Source organism: Phyllostomus hastatus, unplaced genomic scaffold (assembly GCF_019186645.2).
Source record: "Phyllostomus hastatus isolate PE091 unplaced genomic scaffold, TTU_PhHast_1.1 phas_scaffold_1066, whole genome shotgun sequence".
Lineage (NCBI taxonomy): Eukaryota > Metazoa > Chordata > Mammalia > Chiroptera > Phyllostomidae > Phyllostomus > Phyllostomus hastatus.
This window is the reverse complement of record NW_025334004.1, coordinates 12,321,620-12,332,877: the sequence shown is the minus strand read 5'-3', so window position 1 is coordinate 12,332,877 and position 11,258 is coordinate 12,321,620. Positions and strand designations below refer to the sequence as shown.

General features: G+C 46.1%; 1 protein-coding gene across 1 annotated transcript; it reads left to right on the top strand.

Moving 5' to 3' along the window:
- The first annotated feature begins 675 nt into the window (after nt 1–675).
- SLC25A28 (solute carrier family 25 member 28) lies at nt 676–10,368 on the top strand. Its single transcript, XM_045854459.1, has 4 exons — nt 676–1,093; nt 7,018–7,246; nt 8,332–8,388; nt 9,519–10,368. Exons 1-4 carry the CDS (start codon nt 803–805, stop codon nt 10,034–10,036), a joined length of 1,095 nt encoding a protein of 364 aa, XP_045710415.1. The 5' UTR covers nt 676–802; the 3' UTR covers nt 10,037–10,368.
- The last annotated feature ends 890 nt before the right edge of the window (nt 10,369–11,258 follow it).

The following is an 11,258-nucleotide window of genomic DNA, read 5'->3' as shown; positions in this document are numbered from 1 at the left end:
CAGCTCGCGCGCGACTGGGGCGTGTTGGGGGAGGGGGATGAGGGGCAACACTCCAGAACCGACCGGAGTCTAATGGGCCGCCAGCCGCATGTCGCAACAGGTTCCGGGACAGATCTGCAGGCCATGCCAGTGGAAGCCGGGCTCAGGCTGGCTCCACCTCACGCCAGCCCGAGATCCCGCGGGAACAGAGCTCTCCGTCTAGAGACCCGCGCGTCTCGGGTTTGGGGCGGGCGCTCGAGTGTGGGTCCTAACGGTAGCAGTCAGCAGTTCGACCTTGAGGCCTGGCACCGCTCCCCAAGGCGAGCCGACGCGCAGAGCCGAGACTCCACAGGCGCCACTCCGAGGCCCAAATCCAGCCTCTATCTTGCCGCGGCGCTTCGCTCTTTTTTCAGTAGCCAATAGGATCACAACTTGGCCGCGGCCGAGTATCAAGGGTGGTTGAGCCTATCAAAGTTCAGCCTTAAGTTTTACGGGTCGGGCCAATCAGTGGCCAATAAACAAGAAGCTTCCAAGATCAAAGGGGAAGGGGTGGGATCTCAGTGGTAGCAGCGCCGCGGGGCGGAAGAATGACAGACAGCTTCACTAATACCGTAGACACATTTTTTTACGTAACCAAGGGGGCTGGGCTAATTTGGCTGCGGCACCAATGGCTGGCTGGGGGGCGTGTACGCGGGGGCCCAGCGGGAGCAGGAGGCCCGGGGCTCTCTGGGCCGTGCCTGAGGCAGACGCAACGGGGCCGGGGGGCGGCGGCGGCAGCGGCGGCAGCGGCGGCGAGGGTGGGCGCCGCAGCTGGCCCGGGTGGATGGAGTTAGAGGGTCGGGGTGCTGGCGGTGTGGCGGGGGGACCGGCGGCTGGGCCGGGGCGGAGCCCCGGGGAGTCGGCGCTGCTGGACGGGTGGCTGCAGCGGGGCGTGGGCCGGGGGGCCGGCGGCGGGGAGGCCGGGGCCTGCAGGCCCCCGGTACGACAGGATCCGGACTCCGGCCCGGACTACGAGGCGCTGCCGGCTGGAGCCACTGTCACCACGCACATGGTGGCAGGCGCCGTGGCAGGGATTCTGGAGCACTGCGTGATGTACCCCATCGACTGCGTCAAGGTGAGACTTGGACCGGCTCCGAACCCGAGCTGGGGCTGACCCGACCCCTGGGTCCAGTCCGGAGCCAGGATCCCGGCCGAGAGCCGGAGCCGACATGAGTTCCTTCCTGGCTCCTGCCATCACTACACAATTCGTCCGATACTCCATGCAAGCAAGGTCCCGGCAGGGAGTTGATCCCAGTCAGGAACCAGGACCCATTTGTAACCGTCAGTGAGATCTGAATCGGGACTCTGGAACGAAAATCTGTCAGCCCAAGCCCTGGATCTCAGCTGGGACTAAACAGGAATAGGGTGGGATGGGATGAGAACAGGTAAGTGCTACTAACTTGATTAAGATGAAGCCAACTGGCATGAATCAGACCCTCAGGGGCTTGAGATGTCCCCTGGGCGAGTGCTTTTACAAGTTCCTTGCTGTGTCTTCCCTTAAAAGTGGCGGGGCAGGAACCAGAATCTATGCTCTCTCAGATAAAAGATTTACTTAATAAATAAACCCATGGGTGATTGGAAATCATTGTGCAGTTATAATTCAGAGTACCAGACTGAGAATAATGTGGGAAAGATTTGTTAAGGAAAAGCTTTCGGTTTCTCTTCAGTAAGCGTGACACCCCACCTATTTCCTGATCATGAAATTTGAGCTGGGATTAGGATTGTGTATATGTAGGGAGCACATCAGTTCCCAAGCAAGAGATGGAACTGATAGCGTATTTTTTTCTTCAGCCATCTGAAGTTGACAGAAAGGAAAAAGTTGCCTGGAAGGGAAGCAGTATGGTGAGAAAGTAGATGCAAGTGTGAAGAAGATGAAATGGGCTCAATGTGAGGGCATGATTCTGGTGAAGGTACCTCTAGTAAGTAATTGCATCCGCAGCCAGGCAGGCTGATTAGTGGGTACAGAAGTCAGGTGCTTCTGAAGAAAGCTGGGTGAAGAGGGGAACAGATTATTCCTGACAGTTCTTGTGCATGAGCTAAGGTACCAACCACTAAAAAAAAAAAAAAAAGAACTAAACTGAAGTAACCTCGAGGGGTCTCTTGAAATAAATATAATGACAGAGACTCATGGCGCCTTTACATGTTAAGGGTATAGTTAAATAATATCCTGTCAGCTTCTTGATGAGTGTTTTTTCTCCTCAAAGTAGGGAGATACTATATTCGAAAGGAGGAGTGTATCAACTTGGGAAATGCAAAGCCTGCCTCTTCTGCTTTTCCCTGGTTCCAGTACCATCTCATGTTTTCATTGGTAATGTGGATGAGGAAATGGGGAAAGGGCTCATTAAGCTTTGTGGATGACATTTGAGTTGGCAGGAGTACATTGCAAGGTAACTCCTAACAAGGACCATATGCTTTGAAAGGGTGGTAAATGCCCTTGGCTAAAGTGGACATTAGAATTTTAAATGCCCTCATCAACTGGGAGGAATAAACAGTAAAATCCATCAGAGAGGGGTAAGAAGATGGTTAATGCTCTAACAATACTGAAATGTAAAGTGGATAACTACAAGTGAAAAAGTTTCAGACATTTATGTAATAGGGTCTAGGTTAAATGACTGAATTGTTAATGCTAAATATCCAAAAGTTAATATGATCTAACTGCAAAATAAAGACACTATACTTAGACTGTGAGTGAAGAGCAGGGTGGAGGGTGCTATATTTCAGGATAGGTATCAAATGAAAACTAGATCAGGAACACAATGACAATTATTTAATAACTTGAGAAATATAATGCAACTGACTTAGAAATATCCCTACAACTTATCCCTCTAAGTGTGTCTCATTACCTTGGGAGACTGTTTCCTTACTCCATGTATTTACATAGTGCTATTGTTGCTGTAAACATTTTACAAATTCCTCTGTTAGGGATGCCTCTAGAATATTTGGGTACATATCCTTACTGGGACATATCTTTGTCATGTGACAAGATAAAATTGATTTTTTAATACCTGACACCATTCAGAATTAGGGTCAAAGATAAGGTGGGGCCAAAAAGCAAAGAGACTGATAAATCCACTAAGGGAACCATTTCTGAGCAAGAGTTCCAGAAATGTTTTGCATGACCACAGCATTGCTGCGAGTCACTTCTAGTCTTCCAAGTTAACTACATTATTTTTGAAGAACAGTTCTTACTCATTTACATAAGCTTTGGAATTTTTTAAAACTTATTTATGCCTCCACACCCTACCTTAAAGAAACAATTTTTTGATTTGGAGGAAAAAGTGCTCAGGTGTCTTTAAAAAAAAGCTATTTTAGAAGAATCATTTTCATGTCCCATTAATGCTGGGGTTTAAATGACAAGGGAAAAACTAGGTGAGACCAGTAGGATTTAATGTTAGTAAGTATGTTGTACAGACATGAGAGTAAAATTCAGATCTCTTCCTTCAGAAAAGTCTTCACAGTTAACTTGTCCCTGGGCAGCTCTTCTTCCTCTTTCCATAAATGAGTGGTAGAGAGGAAGAGCAGCCCAACTGTCCCCTAAGACTAGAGGCAGGTGTCTGCGTTGGAGCCTCTAGGGCAGTCACAGTGTTAGCAAGTGAAAGCTGACATTGCTTCTCGGCTGGCAAGCCTGTGTACCCCCAGCCACTTACCCGGGTCAGGTCGACTTAAAATATCCTTGGGAGGGACCATGGGAAGTCAACATAGCCTTGCTATGTCCATGGTCATAGGGCGAGTTGAGAACCCAAATAAATCCCAGTTTTCCTTTTCTGGGCCTTGGAGGCAAGCACCAGACTTTATCTATAGAGATATACATGCTCTGCAACTCTTTCCAGAATCATCTGGTGAAGTACTCACCTGTCACCAAGGTGCTGCTTTTTGGCTCTGTAGTGGTGAAGCAAATAATCTGCTCCCAGAATAAGTCAAAGAGGGGAATTTTTTCCAAATTCTAGAGGTAAATGGCTATCTATACACATTTGATGAAAGGTTATGAAATGGAAACGTTGGTTTATTTTATTTTCTTGCAGCTAATAATAAATACTGAATAAATTGCAGTTGTTCTTACTTTCCCAGTACTATCTCACGTGCCTTATATTTATTTATTCATTTAATCCTAGGAACAACTTCACAAAATAGACATCATTTTTAGTATTTTACAGATGAAGAAAAGGAGGCAAATTAAGTAACTCGTCCAAGTTACTAAGTTACTAAGTCACATAATTTAAGTGTTAGAGTCATGATTTGAACCCAGTCTGACTCCCAAGCCTTCCACTCAGCCTCCCCCAAAACATTCCCAGAACCAAGCAAGGCACAGAATCTCACAATAGTGTTTATTACTAAACATGACCTTCAGATTAATAGTTGGACATATAAATAATTAAACCACAAAGAAATTTTAAAATTAAAACAAATACTAAATTGAACCTGATCTATTAGTAGTTAAAGACTAGTTAGTTGCCCACGCACATTTGTGAAATGACTCATACGAGAGACAACACTGCCGTGATCTGTAAATTCTAAGATACGAACTAGTATTTCTGGGGATCATATTTGAATACAATAAAAAGCCTTCTGTTTCTAGCACCTTATAAATTACCAATGGCTTTTACATGCCTTAACTCCTTGAACCCTCACAACTGCCCTGTGAGCCAGCCATTCTAAACCTTATGCTATTGATGGTAACGCTGAAGCTCAGAGAGGCCGACATCCCAGGACCACACACCTGGCTAAGCTGGGGCTTAAACTCAGGCTTTCTGACTCAAAGGTGGCTTGTCTTTTACCAAACCACTTATCTCCCTACTTGTTCATTTGGCTTTTCTTCAAAGCCAGGATTTTTATATTGAAGGCTATTAATTCTTAGATTTCACCTTTTCCAAAATATAGATTTACTGACCCACACATATGGGGAGCCATATTTTTATATTTGGCATGGCTTATGCCTAGGTCCTCTCAGGGTTTATTTTCAGTGAGTTGGATTTAGATGTGTGTACAATGGTCAGAGTAACTTACCTAGTCCAGGTTTCTCTTGGGGGTGCAGGGTTTCAGGCTTCTGAGGCCAGACCTTTCAAGACTGGTTAGCTAAATATACCATTGACTCCAGTGAAGCAGTGGCCCTGGCCTGGTAGCTCAGTGTGTTAGAGCATCACCCCGATCTGCCAAAGCAATGTAATATTTGAACATTGCCCCTATACAACATCAGTTTCGAACTAACTTACAGAAACACATAATTATTAAGCCACTAGGCCCAATTTATCTATCAGTAGCCATAGCCAACAAAGGCAGTCTCTTTGAATAACTCATCTGATGGATTTTATACCTCCTGGGTGATGTGGAAGATCAGCAAGCACATCCTTTATTGGATATTTATGAGGGGTTTTTTTTTTTTTGAGAAGTGTAGACAAATGTGTTACACTGTGTTAAGTGATACTGTTTATTTCTGATTGAACTTCCAGTAATCTTTCAAGCTTCCAATTCTTTGTTGGTAGCAGGCAGGAAAAAATATAGAGGAATGTGGATTGCTTATGTCTAACTAGGACCTGTTAATCTGGTTAGTTTCTATTAGTCCAGTTAGTTTTCTTTTCTCCCATGCCCTTGAGAAAAGGTGTTACTCTTGGGTTCCAGATGGCCAACAAGAAGGTTCAAGCTTTTAAGTGCAGATTCAATCAGTGATTAGAATGAAGCACAAATTTAAACTGTACTTGGACATCGGTCACCCCCTATTGGTCACTAATGGCTGATTTGCTGCCTTTTGAACTGGTACAGACACAGCTAAGTTTCATTCATTCTTTCATTTATTCATTCAACAAACACATCTTGAATGCCTACTGTGTTCCAGGCACTGGATATTGATTTTATATTCTGTTAGTCCCGTGCCACCATAGCCTTGAAGTGGATCGATAGACAAGAGATCTTCATTGGGAGACACACCTTCAGAGATACTACCCCCTTGTGGTAGTGTCCCAATAAGATTCACTTCCCAAATTTTAATAAAACTTTGTCAAGGAATATCATACAAAATGTGTACTGAAAGCATTTGAGATCTTGTGCCTGGCATATGCTGTCACTTTGGCTCAAATAAAATCATAAAAATTCTCTACAGGCTTGGACACTTCTTACATTGACAAACTCATATAAATGGAATCATACAGTGTATACTCTTGTGTCTTACTTCATTTAACATTATGCCTGTGAGATTCACTTATGGTATTACATGTAACAGAAGTATCCACCATAAACTTTCATTTCAATCTGTGAACCCTCTAGAGATTCTAGGGATTACATTTCACCAAGACTGATTTTATTCACTGATACAGTTTTGGGATTCTGTCAGTGCAGTCTAGAAATCTGGAAGCCCCTTCAGTTTGAGAGACTAGATCCACCTTCATAGTTTCAGGGTAAACTTTCTTCCCAGGAAGTTAGAGCAGCATCTATTAGGAATGCTACTTCAGCCAAGACTATCTTACAGACCCAGCTGCCAATGCCAAATTCTGTGAAAAAGTCAGATTGCATCTCAGTTTTATCAAAGGATGAGCCATTATCATCTCATTAGTCAGTGTAGTATTTGGTTAGGAAGCAGACCCAGGGTCAGTCTTCAGAGATGCATCAAGTATGTGTAGACATTAAATACTTGACTTTAGAATCCATATGTACAGAATTCTTAGCCCGAGTTAAGGCAAAACAAAGACTTCTGAAACATAGGCTTCATATTTATTGCTGAAGCTATGAATCATTTTGGAGTTCAAGGACACTTACCAAGGGGTGATATTCTCAAGAAAATAATGGTATTCTGTTCTTAGAGACATAAGTGACTAGAAAAAGAAAGGCTCAAGTCTTAGAAAGATTGGATATAGATTTGGGAGGAGGTAAAACTGGATACCAGCCATCACTCCTGCACACTGGCTTGATTCCACGAAGAAGGTCTGCCCAGTGCCCAAATCCCAAGTGTTGAGGGTGAGTGAGAAATTGGCATCACTGACATTGCACTTCTCCTTTCTGTAATTTCAGACCCGAATGCAGAGCCTACAGCCCGACCCAGCAGCCCGCTATCGCAATGTGTTGGAGGCCCTCTGGAGGATTATAAGAACGGAGGGCCTGTGGAGGCCCATGCGGGGGCTGAATGTCACAGCAACAGGCGCAGGGCCTGCCCATGCCCTCTATTTTGCCTGCTACGAAAAGTTAAAAAAGACATTGAGTGATATAATCCATCCTGGGGGCAATAGCCATATTGCCAATGGTATTGAGCCTTCCTGTGCTGGTTCCCCCATTTTCCCAACTCTTTGGGCTTTGCTGTTGTCAATGCTTTGCGGTTTTAGCATGGTTCAGAGCTGAAGCTTTGGGCTGGGGTAGGCCAGATTTCAGGGTAGGGACTTCCAAACCTGATGTTCTCAGAAAACAGGCCATTTCAACCCCACCCTTGCTTTGGGGCACCTCAGCAAAGGGTTATAATATCCTCCCTTAACTTACCTGTTTAACTCTTTCATTTTCTCACTGGTCTCAACTTCTAGCACCCTAGCACCCTGGTAATGTGGAGACACTTTGCACTAGCCCTGTGGTGTATTTCTTGAGAGTCGGCTGCTGTCCTGCTCCTCAGGGCAGGATTGGAGGTGACCCGGCCGCCCAAGATAGATGCTAATGGAACCCCAGCTCTTTGCCTCACTTTTTCAGGACCCCAGCTGACTAGTGTTTGTCACTGAGGACTTGACAAGGCCTCCGAGTGAATGGGGGTGGAGCCAAGGGACTTCCGAGTGGAAAAACAGGGTTGGAAGTTGTGTGGACATAAGGGAGTGACTAGCAGCCTGGAGATTGAGGATTGCCTGAAAACCAAAGTGAGAGTAGAGAGCAGAGGGTGAGAAATATGGTAGTTCGGACTGAGGAAAAGTCTAGGTGGACAGATGTTAGGGTTTGGAGGTGGATTGGGCAGGCGAGGGGCATCAGGATAGAAGGTGAGGTTCTGCGCAGATGTGGCCACCGGCCCCTGCTGTCCTCCCTCCGTTGAAGGCAGTGGACGTGCAGGCATCCCTTGGCCTCAGTGTATCTTCATGAACTGAATGTATTGACAAAGCCTGGACTGTCTGATTCTTCCTGCTCATAGTACTGCAGATGTGGAATGCACTTTGGTGACCCTATTATGTTGTTGGGAACAAATATCTTCATTTCTCAGAACAGGAGTTTAGAAGTAGTGGGTTCCCAAGTTTTGAGCTGGCTCTTAGCACCCCTCATTCGCTGTGGTTTAGCACGGCCACTTCCCTTCAGTGTGGGGCCTCAGTGAATGTCACCCTCTCCAGGCCTTACATGTGGCAGTTGTTTTCTCCTTTGCAGGTGCAGCCGGGTGTGTAGCAACATTACTTCATGATGCAGCCATGAATCCAGCTGAAGGTAATGATTCCTCAACCTTTCCCTCTGCAGGCAGCTGCACCTCCCTGTCCGGCTTTTCCTTTATTTCTGGTTTGCAGAAGAAAGCCGAGTTTCAGTGGGAAATCGCTGCCACGTTACTTTGTCTTACCACTAGATGGCGCTCCGCCCATGTTCGAATATAGGAGGAGCCCCTTGGACAGATAGCATATTCACTGAGATTTCATTCATCTTTGTGGCTTCCCTGGAAAAGATATGCTCTACTTGGCTTGTTCCTGGACCTTCTTGGAAGTCCCCTTTGCAGTGGAATTGATCTCACCTGAAATATTAGCAGATTATTTCACTTCAAATAGATGAAGATGGATTTTAACATTTGAAAAGACTGCCTTGCTGGAATGAAGGTAGTTGAGATAGGAATGAAAGGGTAAATTGTGGAGCTCAGTCCCTGCATTGCGGCTTGGATGTTGGTAGTTTAGTTGGATAATGAAGTACTCAAACAAATATGAAGGGATAGTGTAATGGCAGCGATCCTTAACTTCTAGTTCTTTGCGTGTCTGGGCAAAGCCATGGAGTAGAAAGGGCCAGCGCTACAGTGAGGATCCGCAGAGCCCACACCTGGTCATCCACTTGAGGGAGTAGGAGATATTTAGAAGCAAAAGCCACACTCTCCTTGGTTAAGAACTTTGTTTTCTTTTTGGTAGCAGCCCCGTAACCATCCTTGTGTCGTAAGAGTCGTGTGCTCTTAGTGCCTGGGGATTGGTATGTTAGGGCTCTGTGTCCACTGTTGGGTTCACTGCCACTGAGTTCTTTTTTTGTTTTGGGAGTTACAGAAAGTTAACATAATAATTATTTAATCATAGGTACTTCAAGGAAATCCTCTATCTTATGTGATATTTAGTTTATTTTAAAGAAATCCAGTAGGGTCTCTTTAAAATGAACTAAAGCGGTCCATTATTTCTTGGCTTTTTACCAACCCTCTGTGATCCCCTTGTGTCAAAAAAGAGAAACCTTGACTCATCAGGCTGACAGCTCACTCATATTTTTTTCTGTCTCCATTCCATGGCTGATCGGCTGACTTGGGACTCTGAACTGGACACTTGTTCATCGGTCCATTGCTATCCCCACGTCTCCCTTCTCGTTGATGGCATTGGCAGTGGTCAAGCAAAGGATGCAGATGTACAACTCACCTTACCACCGGGTGACAGACTGTGTGCGGGCAGTGTGGCAAAATGAAGGGGCCGGGGCCTTCTACCGCAGCTACACCACCCAGCTGACCATGAACGTTCCCTTCCAAGCCATTCACTTCATGACCTACGAATTCCTGCAGGAGCACTTTAACCCCCAGAGACGGTACAACCCCAGCTCCCACGTCTTCTCCGGAGCCTGTGCAGGAGCTGTAGCTGCCGCTGTCACAACCCCACTGGACGTTTGCAAAACACTGCTCAACACCCAGGAATCCCTGGCTTTGAACTCAAACTTCACAGGACATATTACAGGCATGGCTAGTGCCTTCAGGACGGTATATCAAGTAGGCGGGGTGACCGCCTACTTCCGAGGGGTGCAAGCTAGAGTAATTTACCAGATCCCCTCCACAGCCATTGCATGGTCTGTGTATGAGTTCTTCAAATACGTAATCACTAAACGGCAAGAGGAGTGGAGGGCAGGCAAGTGAAGTAGCACTGAATGAAACCAGGGGCTCAGATGATACTGCTGTGCCCCACCCACTCCAACCACATTCTCTCTCCTGGCATGCACCAGCCTGGAGTGGAGTTGGAAGGAAGGTAGAGGGCTCTCCCCAGGCTATTGGTGTTTTGGCTCACACCAGTTCCTGCCAACCTCCGTTGCTGCCACCTTTCCTTCCAGGCCCTAAGCAAATGCAGCAAAGCACACCACAGCACCTTTGACAACCTCTGTCCATCCTGGGCCTGATGACCTGCTCTAGACTGTTATAGAGGGATAAGCAGCTCATTCCCCTGGTTCCTAATAAAAAGCCTTTAAATTAAATGGTTTCATTGGGTTTGTCTTGCCAAAGGGGAAGTGAAATGCTGTTGACTATTCTTGACTTTAAGCATAAATCAAGGGGCCCAAGGGGGAGGTCTACTGCATATGTCTGTGGTTTTTGTTTCTGCCGTTCTCATGGTGATTTAAGACATTGGGGCCCTACTCCCCTTGTTTTAGTAATTAGGCTTCTAAGGACTCCCTGATGGCAGCAACAGTGGGCCTCTGACAGATCCTGGCCAAAGAGGTGCTCCTGTCCCACTGCCGCCTTTTCCCTGAGGCAGCACAGGAAAGGTCGATCTCTCTTCTAATTCTCAGCTCTGCCTGCAGCTGTGAAATTTCCCAAGTAGCACTTTTTTTCTGATGTCATTGCAAAGCTACAATTATTTAGCAAAGCTGCAAGTCCCGAAGATTATGCAGTAAAGAATAGCTGTCATTTGGTTGGAAGGCTCTTACAAGTACTTTAGCATCCATGATCTCGCCTGTTCTCAGTAGTGAGGGTACCTATTCTATAGGTAAGCAAAGCTTATAGAAGCTGATTTGCTCAGGGTGTCACAGTAAGTGCAAAACTGGGACCCCAGCCCAGGTCTTCTGTCCCCAGGAATGAAGCTAAGTGTGCCACCCTGCAGATAGGAAAGGGGCAGAGGGCATGTACTCCAACCTGCATTTCCTAAGGAAGCTCCCTGCCTGGTAAGCACTTAGGCTGTGCTCAGAGATTTTCAGGGAAGTGGCTTTAGCTGTGCTTTGTGGGGCAGTCTGTTCCTTTTTGGAGATACCAGTAGTTATTAGCAACTTCTTCAGTGCACAGATTAGAAATCTGAATTTATGAAACTTGCATCTATTATCCGTAAGTCATTCATTCAGTGCCCATTTAGTGTCTCTGTGGGGGTGTGATG

Bases quoted from the DNA above. Each gene is read 5' to 3' on its own strand.
- SLC25A28 (XM_045854459.1), top strand. From the start codon at position 803: ATGGAGTTAGAGGGTCGGGGTGCTGGCGGTGTGGCGGGGGGACCGGCG. The intron at 1,094-7,017 runs GTGAGACTTGGA...CTGTAATTTCAG, and splicing joins ACCCCATCGACTGCGTCAAG to ACCCGAATGCAGAGCCTACA. The intron at 7,247-8,331 runs GTATTGAGCCTT...TCTCCTTTGCAG, and splicing joins CAATAGCCATATTGCCAATG to GTGCAGCCGGGTGTGTAGCA.